The sequence below is a fragment of the Danio rerio genome, chromosome 17, assembly GCF_052040795.2.
Source record: "Danio rerio strain M-AB ecotype USA chromosome 17, GRCz13ab, whole genome shotgun sequence".
In the NCBI taxonomy this organism is placed as follows: Eukaryota; Metazoa; Chordata; class Actinopteri; order Cypriniformes; family Danionidae; genus Danio; species Danio rerio.
Window position 1 is genome coordinate 14,774,101 of NC_141037.1, and position 24,705 is coordinate 14,798,805.

General features: G+C 37.5%; 2 protein-coding genes across 3 annotated transcripts in view; one reads left to right on the forward strand and one right to left on the reverse strand.

Annotated features, from left to right (window-relative positions):
• Positions 1 to 24,705, forward strand: part of LOC147833028 (uncharacterized) — a 425,349-nt gene that overhangs the window by 387,476 nt on the left and 13,168 nt on the right. Inside the window, exon 10 of one of the 2 annotated variants that reach the window (XM_087290192.1) lies at positions 11,504 to 11,687. The exons of the other annotated variant lie outside the window; for it this stretch is intronic. Coding sequence (XP_087146318.1) covers positions 11,504 to 11,528 — 25 coding nt within the window. The 3' untranslated portion in view covers positions 11,529 to 11,687. The remainder of the gene's footprint in view (positions 1 to 11,503; positions 11,688 to 24,705) is intronic. 2 annotated transcript variants of the gene reach the window in all.
• Positions 23,060 to 24,705, reverse strand: part of LOC147833031 (uncharacterized) — a 36,222-nt gene continuing 34,576 nt past the window's right edge. The window contains exon 5 of the mRNA XM_087290190.1: positions 23,060 to 24,469. The gene's annotated coding sequence lies outside the window, so the exon portion shown is untranslated. The remainder of the gene's footprint in view (positions 24,470 to 24,705) is intronic.

Sequence of the window (24,705 nt, forward strand, 5' to 3'; positions counted from 1 at the left end):
ATGTTGATAATTTAACATGTAACAGGGATGGGATTCTTCCTGATTTTCGTATTTTCCAAGCTCAATGGGGTGACCCCGGTAATTTGCGTAAATGCTACGTTTTTAAATTTTTTTTATTATTATTAGTAGCATGTGTTTGTGTGTGCGTGTGTGTGTGGTGTGGTGTCTCCATAATCATCAAAGCAGACAACCTGCTTCATTCCAGACGTCTTTCAGTAATGTAACTGTAGACCTACCTAGGTTACTGTGTTTATAACCTACTGTAATGGTATCCTGTAATGTAACAAAGCCACTGATGATATGCAAGATTATGAAATCGCTTTGAATAAGTGTGCGGCTGTGCACTTTTTCTGCACTCATGTGATAACCACCTGCGCTCTATGTACATTATAAAGACTGATGCAGGGCGTATATTTGTTATTACAAAATTACAGGGAAAGTAATATTCTGTGGACACAAGAGAAGTTAGTGGCTCCATCTAGCGTGTTGTGTGCATCTGTCCCGACATTGAGGTACAAAGTATAAACCTAATAAACATTACTTAGGTGACTATTAAACTGCTATTTAAACAACAAAAAATAAAACTTAAATTGTGTGGCCAATAATTTTATTTTTATTTTTTTGAAGGAGAGACAGGGGTCTATCTTCCTTTTTTTTGACCTCAGCTGATCAAATGTTCAAATCAATCTGATCAAATCAAGTTACCTTTGTAAAACTTAAAAAATAATAATAAATAAAAATAAAAAAATAAATACCTTCTGTTACATGCAAAAAACAATCTACTTCTGTTACAGTACATTTTGTTGCTAGACGCATGATTGTGAAAGATCTTCAGGTGTAAATCAGACCCGCGGCTCCCCGAAGTGCTCGGTCACAGGGACAGTTATTTATGTCTGTGAGATAAAGAACAACTGCTGATATGCTGTCTGTTCTCCCCTGTCGTGTGTTTTACCATCACACAAGGGCGTGCAGGGTTTTTTTTCTGTTTCTGCTTGGTTTCACAAGTTTACGAATGAGTGCCAGAGTCTCTCAGCAGGTGAGACAGCAGCTGTTTCGCACCTCGCTCTGCCAAAAACACATCGAAAACACACATATGCACTTGGACACACAAACTGTAAACCTAACCTTTAGGAAACAACATACAAGCCCGAGTCAGATATCTGATACAACATTAGGTGATAATGTACAGCTGAGAGAATTACAAGGGTAAAAACTGACCCAGGTTTATTGGAAATATGTGCTGCAGGCAGCTTTTTTTGCTAAATGTAAAATATGAGTTTCAGGTACATTATGTTGCAATTTTCAGATGACAAATCCACTAGAGGGTGCTGTTTACATTTTCGCAAATTTGAAATGCGTTACTTAGGCGGAATTTAAAGATTTTGAGGGTCAATAACGATTCTGTGACTATCTGATTCTTTATTTTAAATTTTTTTTACATCATTTTTACATCATCTGTTTAAAATTACTCATAATCAATATCTGGATTTACACTGCTTTGTCACATGCGCAGACTCACGAACGCATCACTGTATATTGTAAGATCCTTTAGATTGGCTATCTTTATATTTTATATATATTAATATTAATATTCATATTTTCTCTTCCATTGACGGTGATTCTGATTCCACATATGTTGAGCCTTCACCCTCTGTTCTTCCTGCTTCTGGCTTCTCGACTTTTTTTTTTTTTTAAACATTGCTGGTTATGATTTTATTGTGAAAACTGTTATGTCACTGAACTCTTCATCCTGTTTTCTTGATCCTTTCCCAACTTCTGAGAACTGTATCTGTGCACCACATTACCACTATTGTGAATGATTCACTTAGCACTGGTTATATTGAAACTGCTCTGTAAACTGCTGCTGTTACACCGATTAAAAAAAAAAAGTGTGTGAGTGACTCCTCTGATCTGACTAAATATCCTCCAATTTCTAATCTACCTTTTCTGGGCAAAAGTTCTCAAGCGGGTGGTCGTGGGGAAACTGCAAGAACCCCTGCAAGCTAACCCTTTGTTTGATGCATTTCAGTCTGGTTTTAGGTCAGGTCATAGCACAGAAACTATTTTAGTTAAGGTTGTAAATGCCCTTCTCCTGATTCGGGGGCTTGTGGTATTTTAGTGCTTTTAGACTTAACCGCAGCTTTTGATACAATTTCTGATAGCATACTTTTGGACAGACTTCATAACGGTGTTGCTGTGGATGGGATTGTGCTAAATTGGTTTAAATCCCATCTTTCTAAACGTTTACAGTTTATCTATGTGGGAGGGTCACAGATCACGTACTGTTCCTTTATGTCACGGTGTCCCCCAAGGGTCAGTACTTGGTCCACTTCTCTTTAATATTTAAATGTTGCCTCTTGGTCAAGTCCTGCAAAAATTTGGGATTAGATATCATTATTATGCCGATGACACACAAATCTATATTAACACTTCTCCCAATTCATCGGCATCAATGTCATCGCTTAACGTTTGCTTAACTGAAATTAAAGCTTCATACCTATTGTAATCCCTACTGCCAGGAGAACTGTGGTCTGTTTATGTTATGTACATTTTAAGTGCAGTTTCAGCCAAAACACAATTTCTTAGTATTGTTCTATTATTTTATTGCAGCTTTCACCTCAAATCTTCATTGGCTTTAGTTTAACTTGGCAGTTAGTCAGTTTCAACACTCTGCACAAGAACACTACAAACATATAGCACAAGTATTTATGCATGTTAATGAGAAAGGAGGGGCATGTATCCCTGAACAAATTTCCACATAAACAAGGTCTGAATCTGATCTGAGTAAAAGGGAATACATGTGATTTTTTTTTCTGCGTATACATACATGGGCCATATGCGATCTGTGCCACATGGGAGAAAAAAATCTGAATTGGGTCACTTGAACCATACAGTATAAACGCTGCCTTAAGCCATGGTCACACTGCACTTTTCGCCCCTTAGATTCCATTCACACGCATACAAATGCGACAGACTGGAAACGTAACCTTGTGTGAAAACTTTCACTGTTTGCTGCGGTAGAAAGTTCAAGCTTGGTGAACTCTGACCCGCAAAATCACATTGCAAGGCTGCATGAGACCAATCGAAGATCAAAATTTGACCTCTACAGTATGTACAGATATTTAAAATTTGGACTAATCGCTCAATCTTTTAGGGTGCTTTCACATCTAGACTTTTGTTTCGGAACCTGACACGTTTGCCTTGTTAGCCCAGTTTGTTTGACATATGTGAAACCTGCAATCACACTCTGATCCACGCCAAAAAAATGGGTCAAGATCGCCTGAATGAGGTGGTCTCGGCTTGATTGAAATGAGTTTTGGAGTGGATTGATTGTAGTGAGAAAGCAGTACGATCTAATAAACAACAAACCAGGCTATTTCACAGTGTAATATGGTTACATAGTAGGCATATATGACTATATGAAGACAGCATTATGAGGGTGGGATGTCATTCGTACACAATATGCGTTTCATGTCCAATACGAAAGTGAAAGCATGCTGAACTATTAACAAGAGCTGTTTATCTGTTAGGAAAATTAACTGAACTGCAGTCTCTGTTTATCTGTTATTTCTCTTTATATTGTAAAGGCTATACTGGAATATTATAGAAAACCGCTATATATGAGAAAGTCTTACCTCTAATTTATATTTCAAGAATTCACACTTAGCTGATTATTGATTATAAGCAAGTTTGGCATGCTGTCCTGGGAGAGAGCCCTTCCGTTTGCAAGGCGAGAGGGGAGCTTTGAGCTCAGGCAGATCTCGACAACTCCCCTCTTGATAAAAGCTGATGACTAAAATGAATGCTATGAACAGTGCTAAAACTGTGCTAACCACTGGGCCACCGTGCCACCCTATGAAAAGAAAGGTGGAGAAGTAGGGGTGGAAGGGGGGGATCCTTCAAATCAAAGATGGCTGTAGTGGGAAAACTTGGCTCTTTATAGTGGGTTAGAACTGGCCTGATTGGCGGATCATAGCTAATGCAGAACCAGCCGTGTTCAATCATAATCACGTGATCCTCTCGAAAATAGTTAATAAATAAACAGACGATGTCTGTGTGTGTCACCATTCAAAATTAAGTTTAGTTTAAAACTTTATTAGTCCCCTTGGGGCAATTGATTCCGGCATGCTCTATGGTGCTTCACATGTAACAAGAATGACACACTTAACACAATAAACATCAACACTTAACATCAAGTATACATACACACACACACACACACACACACACCCACACACACACACACACACACACACACACACACACACAAATAATAATAATAATAAAAATTAAACAAAAATTCCGATTACAATAATAGTTAATAATAATCAATTGAAACGATTATTATGTAACCTAATTGCTTCAGACACAAAAGTAAATTTATAACGATTTGTGGAACATCCTATTGTCCTTAGACGTCGACCAAGGGGCATTCATTCAAAATATTTAGGATGTCTCCTATTATTTTATGTTCCATTTTCAACACCTGCTGTTTGTAATAGTATGCAAGACTTTGCAGAAGAACTCCTAAATTTTTTGTGCAAAAATTAATGATGCCTATAAGACAAAAGCACAACTTTTCACTTATTATGTCTTATTGCTCATCAACATAAATTAAAATAACGAGGTAAGCGGGGTTCTAAAAATAAACTGTGAAACTCTGACCAATCTAAGGAGTTTACTCAAACGTGACTTGTTTTAGCTCTTTTGGTCAGTTTAGAAACTGAAAGTGAACCACACCAAGAGCTAAAAGCAACATAGTAACAGTTTTAATCCCTGTTTTAGAACAAAACAATCAATCTGCAGGTGTGAAAGCACCCTTAATGTCTGTTCTTCTTGTTTAATCCCGCCCCTTTTCGCAGCGCCATACGACAGAATTTTGCATGCTCAAATTCTACTGTAACCAAAGCTTTAGTTTGTTTTGTTATATATTTCACAACCTTCTTAAACATATCCATGAGAAGGTGAAGTTTATCATACACTGCATACAAGTTGATGCAAAATGTGAGAACAGAAGCAGATTGCCGTGTGATTGATATGGAGTACACAATGCGTTTTCCACGAACATCCGACATCTTCCTCAAATCCTTAACGCACTTGTGTTGACATCATGAGGGAAAAACTAGCGTCACCACGACCACACTGTATCCTGAATTTTAGGATAATGTTTGACTTTAGAAAATTTCGGTGCATTTTCATGTGGAAAACAGCCAAACTGTTAAAAAAAAGTGCAGGGTCTAAGCTTTCACGGTAATTCCAGTACTCACTCACCAGGCTGCAAAAGTGCCTTGGATATCCATTGCCAACATTTATTTTTTTATTGTGGCATTTTAGTTGTGATAAAACAGATTAATGTTGCCAAAACTGCACAAAGTTTTCTTCCATTCATAGAAGCCATTTTAAAAGATGTGTACGGAATAGATTATTTGCTCCTATTGGTCAGTGTCACCCATGTCATCCAAGACCTGTGAAGTGATGATGGCAACCATCGAAGACCTCAAGGACAACACATTCGAAGAGATAATGCCAACCATAGAGGACTTCGAGAGGTGTCCGTAATCTTGGACCAGGCCGTATCCTGAGCAGATGCTATGTTGGTCATGAAGGAGTGGAGAGCATGAGACTGATTCCTGAAAGACCCTAGTGACAGACTCTCCGCATTGATCCCGTGGGCCAGCCTGAACACCCTGAACACCCGCCTGTGACCTACTAACAGCTGCAGCTTCTCCATGATAGACATCAAGCTTTCTCCACCCTCTGGTGCCTAGACTGCAGCTCTGCACAGGAGGTTTAGCCAGAGAAGAAATGGTTGTCCCAACTGAGCCTGGTTTCTCTTAAGGTTTTATTCATTCACCTTTGTCAATTGGTGAAGTTTGTTCCTCGCCAATTGGACTGCTTGGTTTGAAACTTGTGGAGCTGCGCATAAATGGGTTTAATCTTCAGAGTTTGGACTTTAAGCACTGAAAATTAAGCCACACTGAACTGAACTTGTCTGAACTACAACTGGACTGACAGTTTCAATGTACTACAACTTCTATGCTAAGCTGCTTTGACACAATCTACATTGTGAAAGAGCTATAGAAATAACTATGACACACTACGTGAGTAGAAACTACCAAATCTTGCCTCTAGATTCCCATTTGTCATTTATGAATCCCCACGACACCCTATGTCAAGTAAATCATGCCAAAATCAGGAATAAAATGTGTAATCTGAAGGAAGCTTATCATGCACCTTAACATGTTCATCAGCCAATCAAAATGTAGCTGTTTGATTCATCCTGACTGATCAGCATTCCTGATGAAAACAGTCATCCGTGCTGTACTGTGGCAGTGTCCTGGGCTGAAAGGGTTCACTGGAGGGCAGGCACTGTCACCGCTTTTCAGTCTGTGTGTTTATCAGGTCTACGAGTGCATGACAGCTTGTATGCTTCATTACGGTTTCAACCGCAATTTCGAGTGGCAGGTGGCTGTGTGTGCCTTCCTGCCCGCTCTCTCATTCACACATACGTGACAGTACACATACGCAGTCCGTCTCTATTTCTGACTCTCTCTTATTCTCTCCGTCTCTCCTGTCACCTGTGCGGCTCATTAGCAGGAGGTCTTTTGTTTTCCTCCAGAGCTGCCGCTGCTGCTGAGAGCTCTGCCATTCTCCGGCTGCCAAACTGTGTCATCCTCAGATAACCTACACGCTCCCATTCCTGCTCATTTTGTACAGTGGTCATGTTCCCTCGCACCTTTGATTGAAATTTCACATACATTCAGAGAGGTGTGAACTAAGAGTGCCGTACATGTTGTTGACAATAAAGGTGGGTGAGATTAATGAAAGATGGAATACGAGCAATTTGATCAATTTGTTCAAAAACTAGAGAAGCTAAATTTGGGAAGGGGATGGATGGAGATAGATAGATAGATAGATAGATAGATAGATAGATAGATAGATAGATAGATAGATAGATAGATAGATAGATAGATAGATAGATAGATAGATGGATAGATGGATAGATGGATAGATAGATGGATAAATGGATGGATGGATGGATAAATGGATGGATGGATGGATAAATGGATGGATGGATGGATGGATGGATGGATAAATGGATGGATGGATGGATAGATGGATGGATGGATAGATGACTGGATGGCAAATAGGTAGATGGATAGAAGAACAGATGGATGGACGAACAGATTGACAGAAAGATGGATAGACACAGATGGTTGGATGGACAACAAATAGATAGATGGGTGGATGAATGGATCGATGGATGGATGGAAGGGTGACAGATAGGTAGATGGATGAATGAACAGATGGATTGATGAATAAAAAGATGGGTGGATGGATAAATGAAAGGTGACAGATAGGTAGATGGATGAATGAGGAGATGGATTGACGAACAGATTGACGGAAAGATGGATAGACACAGATGGTTAGATGTACAACAAATAGATAGATGGGTGGATGAATGGATCGATGGATGTATGGAAGGGTGACAGATAGGTAGATGGATGAATGAACAGATGGATTGACAAATTAATAGATGGGTGGATGGATAGATGAAGGGTGACAGATAGGTAGATGGATGAATGAACAGATGGATTGACGAATAAATAGATGGGTGGATGGATGGATGGATGGATGTAAGAGTGACAGATAAGTAGATGGATGAATGAACGATGAATGGATGAACAAATGGATGAATGGATAAACTGATAGATTGTTTGAAGGAGAGTAGCTAGACAGATGGATGGATGGATGATTTGGAAGGGTGACAGATTGATGGATGGATGGATGGATGGATGACAAATAGGTAGATGAATAGAAGAACCAATGGATGAGCAAACAGATTGATAAAATGATAGTTACACAGATAAATGGTTGGATGGACAACAAATAGATAGACAGATAGATGGGTAGATAGATGAATGAACAGATGGATGGATGAATGGATGGATGGATGGAAGGACAACAGAGATAGACAGACAGACAGACGGATGTCAGATAGGATAAAATGGATAGACAAATGGATTGACAAACAGATTGATGGATTGACAGATAGATGGTTGCAAGGACAACAGATAGATTGGCGGATGGATGGATGGATAAATGGAAGATAGATAGATAGACATATTCTGCAGGGGATTGTGTGTGTTTAATGTACTGCTTCTTTTGAATAGGCTTAGCTCTTTTGGGGCTCTCTTTTTATCGAGTGACTTTCACATTTAGAACTGTGTGTTCAAGCACTTGTAGATGGCCCTGTTTTGATCCAGATAAGTCCATCTGTGAAACTGCCGCACACTGGCTTAGCATAAGCAGAATAGATTGCATAAATGGAGGTATTGACTCCTTATTCTAGTACAGACATGAAACTGAAATAAATATCAGGGTTTTGAACCATGGGAGGATGTTTGCAAAAAAACAGAGAAAAGAAAATCAACATACAAAAGAGGAGGAAAGTTGTTGACTGAACTCATTAGAGGATAGGCCTTCTCTGAGGTGAAAGCTAATAGTTGGCGTTTGGGTCCTATTTGCGTTCTAGGATGAGTTTGTGTGCGCCCGAGCTCGTGCATGTTTATTTACTGGTGCTGGCTTGGAGTCTGGAGCCGATCACTGGATTAATCAGGCATTTATTCCGAGGAGAATAGCAAACGGATCTGTTCTGTAAACACTTTAGGCAAGTGTCAGAGAGGCAGGCTAAGCCATGCCTGACAGATTGGGCATGTCAAGGCCCCATCACACACATTCTTTACTAGCTTTGGACTAATAATGAGTGTGCTCGTCACGTGAAGCTCCTTTCCACGGTGTCACATTATCAGATGGTTTCCTTCTGCTACATGTTGGCTCGGTTATTTAAATGATCAACATGATCTCATTAATATTCATAGGTATTCATACATACGTTTGGACACATTTTCACAACTGGATAAACACCATGTTGATATACAAGATGAATAAAGAGAAAATAAATAGAAAGATTGACAGATAGATATATGCGGAGATAATATGACAGTTCAATGGATGATGATGATGATGATGATCAGTAAAGATGAATAGATGGAGGTAGATGATAGATCATAAATGTAATGGATTATTTTTTTAAACGTTCAATCATGTCAAATTTAGTCAGATTGATTGGATTTAAATAATTTTTATTTTTTCATATTCATTCTTAGTTAATAAAATTTTATTTATGAGGTTTGAATTTCATCTTAAAATTTCTTTCGAAGACTTGAAATGGGGATGAATTTAATAATTTAATTAACTTTAAAATGAATATAATTAAAGGGATAGTTCACCTAAAAATTACAATTCTGTTGTCATTAACTCACTCTTCAATTGTTTTTTACCAGTTTTAGTTTCTTTTTTTCTGTTGTCAACAGAAGATATTTGGAAGAAGGCTAGAAAACTGTAACCATTGACTTCCATAGTTTTTGTTTTTCCTACTATGGGAGCAATGCTTGCAGGTTTTCAACTTTTTTTTTTCAATTCATCTTTATTTCTATAGCTCTTTTACAATGTAGATTGTGTCAAAGCAGCTTAACATAGAACTTCTAGTAAATCAAAACTGCCAGTTGAGTTTTCAGAGTTGAAGTTGAGTTTAGTTCAGTTCAGTGTGGTTTAGATTTTACAGCTGAAAGTCTAAACATAAGTCCCAAACCAAGCAAGTCAGTGGCAAGGAACAAACTTTACCAATTGACGAAAGTGAAGGAAAAATTCTCAAGAGAAACCAGGCTCAGTTGGGCACGACCATTTCTTCTTTGGCCAAGCCTTCAGTGCAGAGCTGCAATCTAGGTGCTGGAGTGTGCATCCGTCTCAGCGCGCTTCATTCACTACACTTCAAAAAAGTTTTTTAAGTTGCTGCGCTTAATTTGAGCCAGATCTTGCGTTCGTGTTTGTGGTCGCGCACGCATGACGATAGTATATTCATCATGCACAAGTTAACAATATTTTCAGCATATATTTTTTCAACATTTTCATCTTTCTTAATCTTACAATCCCTGTCATTGGTTGGTGGTTATTGTTTCGCGTGCAGTGAAAATAAAAAATGGCCTGCCTAAATGATGTATGTATTTTCAAAATTGCAAGGGGCAATCAAGCTTAATTTAATTTCTTTAAAACCACGAGTAAATCTGTTAATGAGACTGATCAAGCTAGATCTGGAAGCTGAAACGGTGTCCCTGCTTCAGGATAGTGTGTGACGGGAGCAACACGAGTCAAGTCAGCCACAGAACATGACAGAGGAGCTACTGTGGGCTCTTCTTGAAGAATAGACAGAGTTAATGTGAGGTCTCTCTCTCTCTCTCTCTCTCTCTCTCTCTCTCTCTCTCTCTCTCTCTCTCTCTCTCTCTCTCTCTCTCTCTCTCTCTCTCTCTCTGACAAATGAAATCAAAGTGATGCGTACGTGGTGGGATAAAAGAAAAGTAAGGAAGTCAGTGCCTCCTAATGTTATCTTCAGTCACATCGACACCTGTCCATCGCCAATAAGAGTCACACCGTTATTTGTGGGTCATTTGCATCGCGCTACTTGCATTGTATTTGCATTCCCTCACACAATGAACATTATATATTTCTATGTGACTTAAAAGTAGTCAAAACAAATGACAACAAAACAGTGCTGCTTTTTTTCTGTAACAGCACAGCGGATAACAGTAAATCAAATTATTATTATTATTTTTATTATTATTATTATTATTTATTACTGATTGATTTATTTTCTTATAAATTTTTAATTGGTTTGTTTTTATCTTATTTTGTGTTTGTTGTAATTTTTTAAACAAAATAAGATGAAAAAAATAAACAAAAAGTATTAATTAATAACATTATTAATTTTTTGTGGAAAACCTGATGCGGCCCAGCCAAATCCAGACTCTGCCTCCAGCGGCCCCCAGGTAAATTAAGTTTGAGACCCCTGATGTAAATAGATGACTCAAACCGAGGACTCGAGAAATGAGCCGATCAAGTCTTTATCCGGCTCTAAATGCATATGACTGACTACTGTCTTTCACGTGATACAGGACTTGAAAAATGAACTAATCTTCTACTCCACCTGCACCAATGTACGCTTGAATGAACGAATGAACCAATTGGGATTGTTTGTTTTTATTACATAAAAGTTATACTGCATTAGTTAATGTGATTTAAAGTATGTTGCCTTTTAATTTTGAAATATTATAAAATACTGTAAATTAGGAAGTTACCCATGGCAACTTACACATATTATAAATTGGTGTATTTACCTTTAGCCCAAGGCTCTCGATGATATTTAGTTTTTGGTTGTTTATACGAAAAAGTTTGGGCACCCCTGTTGTAGAGGATTTAGATTTCAAAAGCATTTGTGTTTGCTAATGTAAAGAGATGCGTTTTTAATCTAGTTTTAACATGACAGAGTGTGTCTGCATCCCCAACTGTGCTAGGAAGGCTGTTGCAGAGTTTACGTGTCAGATATGAGAAAAATCCACCACCTACAGTTGAAGTTCTTCAAAATATCTTCGTTTGTGTTCAACAGAAGAAAGAAGCATGTAAATGTTTGAAAGCTTACCAGCTGACCGCTTACCTCCGAATGGACGGCTTTCCAGCTGTTACCAATTTATCCAGTAGCTCACCATGTATGTTGGTGGACTTGAGATGCAGAGAGGAGATGACCACAATGACGGGATTTGAATCTGGTGAAGAACAGTTCCAGAAAGCAGGTAAGACAAAAACAGAACTCCAAAGTTAAATAAACAAGTAAATAACAGGGTGAGAGTGTGGTAAAACGTGGTAAAATAAAACGAGGGCTTTTCTTTTTCTCAATTGTTTTTTAAATTTGTCAGTTGTAATTAGGGTGGTGGGTGGGCGGGTCAATCTGTGCTTTTTTAAAATGCTATTGGTTGGGTTTAGGGAAGGGGGAGGGTGGGTCAGTCGAGTCAGTCAAATAGTCAGTCTTTTATGAGAAAACAGCAACAGTCAGTGAATTTATGAGAGAAAGGCAAATGCGAATTGCACTTGTAAGAGAAATTTGAGATCTCAAAAAGTGTACACAGCAGCCTTTAGTATATTCGCGAAAACAAAAACTGTACCTCTTGGGACGTATTTGGCAGTCTCCAGAAATTTAGTGTTAGTGTTTATAGTCCATATATTTATATAGAGGTATATTTTCAGAATGAGCCTGGGTTGGAACTATCTGTTTAACATACACATAAGCCTAAGAACAATGCTCATTAGAACATTTCAGATAGTGGTTTTGCAGTTATAGACAGGTGGACATATGGGCGATAGATAAATAGACAGATCGACTTGAATGTAGACACATTTTCATCTGTCTTTAAGTGTGTGCGTAAACTAAGAATGACATCATGCTGAAATAATGCTGCTTCCTCAGAATGAGTCATTTTCAGTGTGCTCTAATGCTCACGATTTCACAGTGTTGAGTGTCTAACCGCTGCAACAAAGCTGAAGTGACCTGCTGTGCCAGCTTATCCATGATATCATTGCATCGCAAAACCTCTTTACTATTACACCCCCCCTACTAATGCTTTATTCCCTTCTCCAGACCTCACATGGCACCAGGCCACAATCCCTCATCAGATCAACCTTAGCCTCATGGAGATTCAGGAAGGTTACTTTCACCATTTAATCCTTGACTCCATTCTTCACAAAGGGGGGTTAGATGTTCAGCGAGGCGGGATAAGGCCACACTTTGAGCTACTGTGCTCAGACTCGCTCAGATCCAGCAGCGTATTATTTCACTTTTCACTAAGGAAACTAAACGCTTGCTCTTCCTGTTCTTATTTCTAGAGTGTAGCAGCAAGATCTGCTCCATAAGCTCCTAAAAACATTTTCCTCCATTATCCGTCACTGAAGGATTACTAAGCAAGGATGTCTACATGGAGAAAGCTTTTCGCTAGTGTTTCAACGCAATCTCTTAGATTTAGCGGCTTGTTTATATAAATCAATGTTTATTTATATAGCACCTTACTAAACTTATGACCCGTTTCCACTGACTGGTATTGCATGGTACAGGTTGGTACAGGTCACCTTTATCAGGCTTGCTTTTCCACTGCCAAAAGGGGACCAATGGTGGGTGTGGTGTACGACAGAAATTTTCAAAAATAAAGTGGGTGCTCAAAGTAAAGCGCTTCGGGTCGTTCAAATATCATATGAGAAGCACTTCTCACAAAACAGATGCTTTATACACATAAATACTTGTGTATAAATGTTTATTACTAACCTTCATATGAACATCATTTGATTAAAACTGCAGATCAATGACAGTGTGAAATAGCCTATACTGTAATGCCTGCAATTTTATAAAATAAATTAATGCATCATATATAAACACACACAAACCCTTACAGTCTTACATATGCTAGCAATTACAGAAAAACTACACACAGACTCCCTGTGTGAATCAGCGTTAAGCTTGGCTTTAAACAGTGACAGCCCAGTGATTGTACTAAACTCAATTGGAAGGGTATTCCAAAGTTTAGAACCTGCCACTGCAAAAGAGCAATCACACTGCTTGTAGCTTGACTGTGGGACTTCTAGCAAACGTTGGCCAGCAGAATGCAAGGCTCTGCTGGGTTGGTGAATGTGTACAATTTCACATAAATAAGAGGGCAGAAAGACATTGACTGCATTAAAAACAAACAACAAAAGTTTTAAATCGATTCTGAACTTTACCGGCAGCCTGCCATTTACAGGCACGCTGCCATTGATGAAGACAAGCTTGGTAAACTCCAACAACAAATGAATTTTTATTTTGTAGGAAACATGAATTTGAAATATGAATTTGAAGGATGTATATATATATATATATATATATATATATATATATATATATATATATATATATATATATATATATATATATATATATATATATATACTTTATATACTTTATATTATGTTTATATTTATTTATTTATTTATTTATTTATTTATTTATTTATTTATTTTTGGAGTGCATGAAATTTGACATTTATGTATTGCTATTTTTCAGGCAATTTAGGAGCTTTCCTACTTGGAGCCAGAAAATCATGGAATGAATAACAATAGACTGGCAACTAAAGCAACATTCATTTGATTATTTTCAGGTGGATGTAAAAAAAATTCTGGTTTGTGAGTCTAGGTTGTAAACATGACTTGAATATGGAGCTTGTGGTTGGAGCCAGAAATACATTCTACAACACTCTGTTTTGAAAGTTACCCAATGTTGGTTGTTCTGCAGTCTTTTAAAAGGTAAAATATGGGCAAACCCCTTATAGAAATCTGATATATGGCAGTATATGCAATTTACATGTATAAAATGCAAGTAAATTTCACATAAATAAAATAATATATAATAAATATGCAATATATATTTCAAACTTTAGCAAAAATGGCAGTTTATGTAGAATTATTACCCCCCCCCCCCCCCTCCCCCATTTTAATTTTTTTTCTTTTTAAAATATTACCCAAACAACATTTAACAGAGCAAGGAAATTTTCACAGTATGTCTTATAATATTTTCTTCTGTAGAAAGTCTTATTTGTTTTATTTCAGCTAGAATAAAAGCAGTTTTTAATTTAAAAAAAATGTAATTAAAATTTAATTGTCGCGCGCGTACTTTCTTGAAGAGCGGTGTTGTCGCGCGCGTCCTGATCAGCTGTGTTGTCGCGTGTACTCAAGAGCGGTGTTGTCGCGCTGAAGGGCATCGCGGGGGCACTTTTGATTATTTTGGAAGGGTACTTTCTATTCAAGACTAAAAAGGGCATGTGCACTGCACAGGTTGAGCCCTATTTGTGCACGTGCCTGGACTCAACAGTGGGTTACTAGCATGTTGGGTTGTTCATATAACTTCTATGGGTACCACACTTAAATCCATGTTTTATTTAAAAAAAACGTTTGAGAGGTTTTGTTTATAAAATGAGAATCTTATCCTAGGCCTCCATTCCTAATACATAAAAATATTGCAATAGACCTTTTCACAAGACGGTAATGACTCATTTTTAGCAGTTTTTAACATCTTAAATCCTAGAAAATTGTTTGTATTTGTTTAATGTTTGTACATTTACACAGCTACACTTTGTACTATATCATAAGCTTTTATATTATATCACCTTTGCATGGTATATCACACCTTTGCGAGATGTTTTTTTTAACACAGAGTCTATAGGCAGGACAGTAATTCTCTTCTGGCTGCTGTCTTTCCATCTTTTTAATTTTAATTTTATTTTATTTGAAGGTCATGAAAACTTTTGTTTTTGAGCTGATTGGAATGCAAAAAACAATTGTACTCTCCCATTCACTGCTTTCTAAATATACCCAACTGTGATGACTTCCCGTAAATGTGAAAAGGATCTAACTGAGGCTTAAGCCATTAAGATAGTAAAAACTGGTCAACAAAAAGATTTTCCATCAGTCAGAATCAATCATTGTTTCTCCGTAACCTCGATTTGCCATTTTTCATGTAGAAGTTTCTTACGATTGAGTCCCTACTGAACATGCCGTGCAAATAGTTGCTTCTAGACTGTACATTTTTAACTAGTATAAGCTATTACCAAAATGTATCGTAGTGCACAAGTCAAAGCAATTTTTCTTCTTCTGAGATGAACTGGGGCATTGGTCGGAGCTCTTGAAACAGCAGGAAACTGTTGTGGCTTTTTATAGTGAATGTGACAGCTTGATATATTGTTTTTGTTTATTCATATAAACAGAACAGCAGAAAGATGCAGTCGTGACCTTAAAAATCACCACAGATGCATCCTCCCCTGCAATGCCGTGCATCAATAGACTGTTGCCTGACTTATCTAGTAGCCTCAGTAGGCACGCTCATTGCCTTTGTTATATGGATGGATTTAGAACCAAAGCTTACGTCTTTTACCCAAATGTTCTGTGGTTTGAATCCAGTGTTGGAGTGAGTTTATGCTTTTACAGGACAGTGATGCTAAAGAGAATTGAAAGTTACTACAAAATGTGTCAGCTCCAGCTATGGTCAGTCATACAAACAGAATGGGATTATTTAATTATGTACAGCAGTATTTGTCTTTTATTCAAAGGAATACTCCACTTTTCTTTTGGAAATGGGCTTATTTTACAAGAGTTTTACCGTTTTTTTTTTTTTTTTTTAAATCTGTAGTTCTGGCAGGAGGTGGGATGCAACGATTATAGATTGTGGTTGTTCGATTATAGTCTGAGGAATAATCACAATTTCACGGTCATCAGGATTATTAAGCATTCATTCATTTCACAACACTACTAGATTGATAAATCACATGAAAACTACTTATATTTTAAAGTGTTTTTTGCTTCTCAGTAACCAAATGATACAGAACAAAATAACAATAGAAAATAAACTATATTCAATTTATCTCTTTGGACTTAAAAATAAATGAAAAAAGTTTAATTAAAAAAAGTAATAATTGTATGCTCAAAATAAATGACAGAATAATTAATAAATAAATAAAAATAAGAATAAACAAAAAATAGTATTAGTCTAATGTAAACCTAATTAAAATATTAAAATTAGTAAAAATACAAATTTAGTAAAAATATTTCCCTTTTAAATCTCTCTCTCTCTCTCTCTCTCTCTCTCTCTCTCTCTCTCTCTATATATATATATATATATATATATATATATATATATATATATATATATATATATATATATATATATATTATATATATATATTATTTTTTATGTCCAACGTGTGTGTGTGTGTATTGGCGTCAGTGTACAAGCTCAGAACTTTAAACTAGCACACAGTTGGCATAACTTAAATGTTAGTTGCAGAAATTTTTTTTTATGTGTAAAAACACAGTGTTAAAAAGCCTTTACGGTTAATTAACCGTGATGAATTAAAGTGTGGTTAATAGTAAAATTGGTTAATTGTTGCATCCCTTGGAGGAAACGGTTGTTGCTTAGCATTAATCGTTGAAAAGGAAATAATTCCTCACAGCAAACATAAACAATCTGTAGTGGTAATTTTGCACACAACGTGTCTCAACAATAAAACCAGGAAAACACTTGACATTTCTCCGCGGTCATTTGAACTGTCGCATGAATTGCGTCATCAAATTTGGAGCTCCTATTGATTCTTGGATTGACGCTCACTGCAGCTGTTGACACACTGCAGGAAAGTGCCTGAAACTTCTGCCAGAACTGCATTGGAGGAAAAATATGCACTAAGCAGCTGTCAGTGAACATGTCAAACTAACGATCAAAGATCCCAGATTTTAGCCTAGGATTTCAGGAATCTTTTAGGATTTCTCAAATTAATCTCAGATGACAGAATCGTATCTAAAATCTCAGTGTGAGGAGGACTTTAGGTAAGGAAGACATTATGTGTGTCCCAAATCGCATACTTATGATCTATTCTACTCCATTTTGTAGTATAAATGGTGTGAGTAGAAAGGTTGTCACGATACTGGAATTCGATCTGTACTAAAATTTTAAAAAACGCCCATTTTTACAACGCTTGAGCGATGTAGAGCATGTTCTTATGCTGTGTTCACACTAGACGAGGATGAAGCATCAAGCGCGAGTGATTTGCAAGTTAAGTCAATGCAAAGATGTGAATAGACATTCTGCGGCGCGATATGCGCAAATGAGGGAGCGCGATTTGCACGAAAGATCAGACTGAGTTGAATGTTTTGCGTGCTTGCTCTTAACGCGTGAATCGCTCGAGTTGAAAAATCGAAACTTCTGCAGACATTCGTGCCGCGTTAACTAATTAGAATCTTTCTCTTGTTTGGGTGTTCTGTGTTTGTCTGAGATCATTAATCTACGGATCATTAATCTACCAAAACGTGTATATTCCACATAAAGTATGAAACTGATCGGTTAGTCCTTGTCACGTGACACACGCTGTGCTGAGGGTGTTCATTCTACTCTGTGCATCTGGAAGGCGCCAGCACCTTCATTATAAATAACGAACTTGCACAAACTCTAAAGAAGACTCGATATATGAACAGTCCCTAAATGGCCACCCGCCATTGTTTGCGATCTCTAGCAGTTGATCTAGCACAGTAATGCTAGATTCCCCTGATTTGTTGATAAATGAGTTACGGATCTATTCCTTGGCATTTTGCGGGTCCATAGACATCTTTTTTTTACTTATTTTGCTGCTTGTGGGTTAAATAAATAAAAGATCGTTCTGACTCCGATAATAAATAAAACGGAAATAATTAATGATTTCATGTACCAGGTACCAGTCCGTAGCCCGGTGGTCGAGGACCACTGCCTTTAACCATGCAGGGGCAAGCTTCAGGCCCTGTGCACTCTTATACAGTAAATATCAGACCTTACTAATACCTTTTATTATTTTCAGAATCCAGATGAATTTAATGTAATCTTCTTGTCATTGTAATTCATATTCTGCTTCAACTACCTGTCCAGTGCAAATCAAATATCCTTGTATCAATCAAAAGCTCTTGAAATGTGTTTTGCTTTCAGACAGACTGTCCCCATCAGATTAGAACTTACTAAACTGAGAAAGCGATTACCAGTTTTGTGTGCAGTATGCATCATGCTGTTGTCTTGCTGAGACAGAGACTGATGTCCACCCACCTGGAACAACACAAACAGTCCCTGAAGAACCTGTCCAGACAGCAGAGACACTCGCTACATGATCCTTAAAGCCCCACGGGAATCATTCTACCTCAACCAGACGTCTGTCTCTTTATTTCTTAAGAACTACTGAGCTTGCTCTCTTTGCACAAATCCCTCCAGTACACCCCGCAAGGGAAGACTCAAGTAACCGAGAAATAGCGAGCGAAAAAAAAAGAACATCTCATTTTTCTCTTGTACTTTCCAAGCAGTAAATTCTTTTTACATTTTTTTCTTCTTCTACAAAATAATGGTTGCAGGGGGAGAACGTTACAGAGCCGCGATCCAATTATAAAGGGGCGGAGAAGAACCCGAGACATGACACGCGGTGAACAGCAGATAGAGAGGAGGAGCAGGAAACTCAAGCAGGTGTTGAGACTCCTCTTTGACTGAGGGCGAACAGATTGCTTCCATCCTGCCAACGCTCATCTGCATGGTAATATCAGCTGCCCCCTGCTAACCAGACAAAATGATAAGGCCTTCTGCCACAAGCAGACCCCGAGTAGTGTGTGAAGACATGTAATGCACAGCTCTGATGCTTCTTTATGGAAATGCAGCAATTCTTGTCAGTCATTATAAGGCTGTGACATTTAAGACCCATCGGCTGGTCGTGGAGTATCTGTCAGACTAGTTTCTGTCATGTATTCTGCACCGTCAGCACTTGTTGAACCTAAGCCAGATATTCCCACCAAGCAATTGTGTGATTAATAGACATGTAATAAACATCTAAACATGGACAGCTTGACTAAGGCCCCGTTTACACTAATGCGTTTTAGTTTAAAAACGCATAAGTTTTGCTACGGCTACGCCATCCGTCCACACTACGCCAGAGTTCTCGAGCGCCGAAAACGGAGCGTTTCGAAAACGCTGGAGAGGCCGTTTTCATTCTGAAACGCTGCTGCTCCGTCTCAGTGTGGATGATGGAAAACGGAGACATCTGAAAACGGAGGCGGGGCTGCAGACATTCGCCTCTCTGATTGGGGCTTTTCCTCAATATTAAGTAGCCTAACAAACAGTTCAGTCCTGCATCCTCTCCTTGTAAGTTCAGACTTCGTAAGTTTGATCAAGGCTGCAGTCTCTTCTTCTCAGTTTGATATGGAAAACAGACTATACCGAGGACACGGGTAAATCTTCAAAGGGAACAGTGTACTTTATAACTTCATTCACATCACCCTGGCTACGTTGTTTCACTTTCTCAACAATAAAATGTAAACATGATTTAAGGAACTGCCTATTTTCATTTTAATATTAGCAACTTAACAGACAGCAGAAATGTTGAGGCGTCGTGCTGCATTTATGAGCGCCATCTTCACTGTGTGGATATTTATAACTTAACGGAGCCGATAACAACTGCCTCCTTTCAATTTCAGTGAAAATACGAAACACCCTCTCTTTTGCTGAATATCAGTTTTAATAATCGATAATGGCCATTATAAAAGTATAACATACAATAAGTTTATACATTATAGGAAATAAAGGCAAGCGATCAGTCAATATACAGAATAGGCTATGTGCTTGCATTAATCATTGACTTATCTTTGCGCTTAGCCAAAACACGTGACCTGAGAACAAGTAATAGATTCCAACGACCAAAGTCAGGGAATATGTCGTTAGATAAAGACAACAAGATGAATGAAATATCTTGTTTAATAAATATAGTGAGATTAGATCCAGCGGGAGATGCTTGATGAGAAGTCCGACCAGCAGAGCTCTCATCTGGGTAGATGGGGTGCAGCGCTTGCTCGAGAGTGCGTGTGTGGTCACGTGATGTGCGTTTTCAGCGTTTTGGTGTGGACGGAGAGCAGTTCAGAAATGCTGGGTAAAACGCAAGTGTGGACGCGGATCGTTTTCATTCTAAAACGCCGTTTTAAAACTAAAACGCACTAGTGTAAACGGGGCCTAAAACAAGGCTAAGGTGGATAGCCTCTCATTCGTAATCAGCAATAATACAATCAGATTGATTCAAGCTTACAACAAATAGACCAACAAATAGACCAACTACCTTATCTTCGTTTTGGAAAAATCCCCCCTTCCACCCTATCTCCTCCTTTTCCTCAATTTATCAGGTGGAGACCTACCTGATCTCAGACCCCCTTGCTTATTGACCAGGCAAAGGTTTGGGCTCAATTATCTCCAAGATCTCTTTCCCAGGACAGCATGTCAAACCTGCTTACAGCGTCAAGCATATCTAAGTGTGAACACTTGAAGTAGACAAATTAAACAGACGTCTCATGTGTAGTCCTTCTTGTGTACTTGATGACTTGTCTAGTTTTTGGCTATTCTTAGACATCTAGTATACCCAATTTTAGCCTAATTAGAGCCAATATGTCTATTTTTCAGATGTCTATTAGATATTTAAAGTGTTAGACTAAATGCCTCACTTACATGTAAAGCAACAAGGGATGCCAGTTTCAACAAATTCTCATGATCAATTGTTTAAATAAATGATTATTTAACTGATTCTTTAATTCTAATAGCACATTCAAACAAAGATGTTTAATTCTTGTTCAAACTACTTATTTAAAATGAGCTAAAACAACACAAATCTTGAGTTTTTTTTTTTTTTTTTTTGTGCGACAACTTATTTGTTTCATACTTAATACTCTTACATTTTTCAGGAATTTAGTGTTGGGACAACATGAATGAATTACAGTGGAAGTCAGAATTATTAGCCCCCCTGAATTATTAGCCCCCCTGTTTGTTTTTTTCCCCAACTTCTGTTTAACGGAGAGAAGACTTTTTTTCAACATTTCTAATAGTTTTAATAGCTCATTTCAATAACTGATATATTTTATCTTTGTCATGATGAAAATCAATACTATTTGACTAGATATTTTTCAAGACATTTCTATACAGCTTAAAGTGACATTTAAAGGCTTAACTAGGTTAATTAGGTTAACTAGGTAGGTTAGGGTAATTAGGCAAGTTATTGTATAAAGATTGTTTGTTCTGTAAACAATCGAAAAAATATAGCTTAAAGGGGCTAATAATTTTGACCTTGATATGGTTTTTGAAAAATAATAACTTGTTTTACTTATGCCGAAATAAAACAAATAAGACTTTCTCCTGAAAAAAAATTATTATCAGACAAACTATGGAAATTTACCTGCTCTGTTAAACATCATTTGGGAAATATTTATAAGAAAAATTCAAAGAGGGGCTAATAATTAAGACTTCAATTCTGACTGTGCAACCCAGTCAGCATATTTACAATGCAAGATATATCTTCTTTATTGACACGTTGTCTCTCCTACATGATAGGATGTGCAAATAAATATCAAAATGCAAATAAATCTGACATCGCCCACGGTGTCATTTAAACTACCGCCACTGCCCTTCCTGATTGTTGTTGACAGCACGCACACACCTTCAATAGACAGAAATGGCAATTTAATATTTATTTTAAGGTACATCAATAGAAGAAGCTGCATTAATAAAGTGGCTCAAAAAGGAATATGGATAAATGATAATATTAGGGTCTGTATAGTGAGTGTGTATGTGTGTATATAGTCATGTATTTTGTTCAGTTTCTTCATTTGTTTGCTTTATTAATTAGCTCATTAATCTTCATTCATTTTTGACATGGAATATACTGTATGCTATACAATAAAAGCAAGTTAAAAATAACTGAAAAGTTATACAAAGTTATATATATATATATATATATATATATATATATATATATATATATATATATATATATATATATATATATGAAAAAGGTTTTTTTAAAAACTAAAAAAAATTCAATATTTCAAGAGTGATTAATTAAATTAATTTAAACCACATTATTTTATTTACCAGAAAGAAAATATATAACATTACACTGAATTCATTATTTTTGGTGTGCCACCCCTAGATTTGATATGGCCTCTTTTAGCCACCCCTAAGAAAATTTTCTAAGGGCGACATTGCCCATCAGTTTGTTTTTCATTTATTCAGGAGTGTGAAAATAAGGTATGTAGGTAAGAAAAAAGCAAAGTCTATTTTAAAAGTCTTCATCTTGAACATCATTTAATTATTATTATTATTATTATTATTTATTTATTTTTTTTATCTGAATCTTATTGTCACAATTGTGAACACAAATATTCTTCCATAAGGGGGTTGTCGTTGATGTGCATTGTTAAAGATTGTGACTTTCTTGTGTTTCTCATTTGGCGTATCACATACATCAGATATTCAGCCAAAGTTCCATGGGTATGACTGGCTCAGACATCAAACTTTTTGCTAGTTTGAGTATGCTGAATGCATCTAATGGTGCCATCTGTGAGAGAGAACTTTGATTGGCTGTTGAGTTTAGCGAAGCAGTCGGCTCACATGACTAAGGTAATGAAAGGGAGCAAAGAAGTCATGACAGCACCGACAAAAGGCAGCATTCATTTTGCCTCATCTTACCTGAGGATTCCAATATCTGCCTATTTTCATAACAACATGATATCGGAAAAGAAGAAAGCAGGCAACATGATTCACATTCAAATTGACAAGGTATGTGCAGTTATAATGATGAATATACAATATTTATTGACACTTGCTTATATATACAGTCGCAGACCTGCAAGTTGAACTTCATGTAGTCTTTTTGGTGTTTTCTGGCACATCTTTTTAGCTCAGATGAAATCAATGAAATATCCAAAATGAACCGGTTTTATCCAATTAAAGGAACAGTTTAAACAAAAGTTATGCCATTTACTCACCTTATCATAAACATGTATGTGTTTTTTTTTCTTCTGTTGAACACAAAGGATGATATCTTAAAAAATGCTGGGTTCTACACAATACCAGCATGTTGTCCCAACACAAATCGATTAGGTTATTAATTCTTTTTTTTTTACAAATAAAAGTGGATTGAACATAAAATAATTAAGTTGTCCCCAAAAAAACTAAAAACAAATAAGTAGTATAACCAAAGCATATTATTTGTTATTAATTATTTATTATTTTATGGTTACAGGTTTCAAACTTTTCAAACTCATCAGAAGAAGAAGAAACTCCTTAAGGTTTTTAACCACTTCATGATAAATAAATAGTGAGTAAATTTAAGTTTTTTTGGGGGGTGAACTTTCCCTTTAAAAAAGTTCAGAATTTTTATGGACAGAATTTCAACGCATAGCCTTGGTTGTTATTCGCAGACGATGTCGTTCTGTTGGCTTCTTCGAACATGGACCTTCAGCATGCACTGGGGCGGTTTGCTGCCAAGTGTGATGCGGCTGGGCTGAGAATCAGTACCTCCAAATCCCGGGCCATGGTGCTCCACCGGAAAAAGGTGTTTGCCATCTCCAGGATGGTGGAGAATCCTTACCCCAGGTAGAGGAGTTCAAGTATCTTGGGGTTTTGTTCACCAGTGAGGGAAGGATGGAGCGTGAGATTGACAGGAAGATCGTTGCAGCGGCAGCAGTAATGTGGTCAATGTACTGGTCTGTTGTGGTGAAGAAGGAGCTGAGCTGAGGGCAAAGCTCTCAATTTACAGGTCAATCTATGTTCCTACTCCCATCTATGGTCATAAGATTTGGGTCATGACTGAAAGGAAAAGATCTCGGATACAAGCGGCTAAAATTTGTTTCCTTCGTAGGGTGGCAGAGCGCACCCTTATAGACAGGGTGAGGAGTTCTGTCACTCGGAAGGAGCTCGGAGTAGAGCTGCTGCTCCTCCACATCGAGAGATGTCAGCTGAGGTGGCTCAGGCATCTGTTTCGGATGCCTTCAGGACACCTACCTAGGGAGGGGTTCCAGGCATGTCCCACCGGAAGGAGGCCTCGGGGAAGACCCAGGACACGCTGGAGGGACTATGTCTCTCGGCTGGCCTGGGAACGCCTCGGGATGCCCCCAGAGGAGCTGGAAATAATGTCTGGGGAGAGGGAAGTCTGGGGTTCTTTCCTAAGACTGCTGCCCCCGCGACCTGGCCCTGGATAAGCGGATGAAGATGATGATGATGATGATCCCTTTAAATAAAGAACAAACTTGTGCTGCATAATTTGGTGTTCCTTTTAGGAGCTAAAAAAGCTTTTGACTAAAACTTAAATCTGACTGATAAACCCAATCAAAATACCATTAGTCTGGTGATAACTGGGGCCTGACAGAATCTGCAGACTTTTTTTGTGGAGTTTCACAAACTAATTTCAAGAGGAGCATGTGATGTGA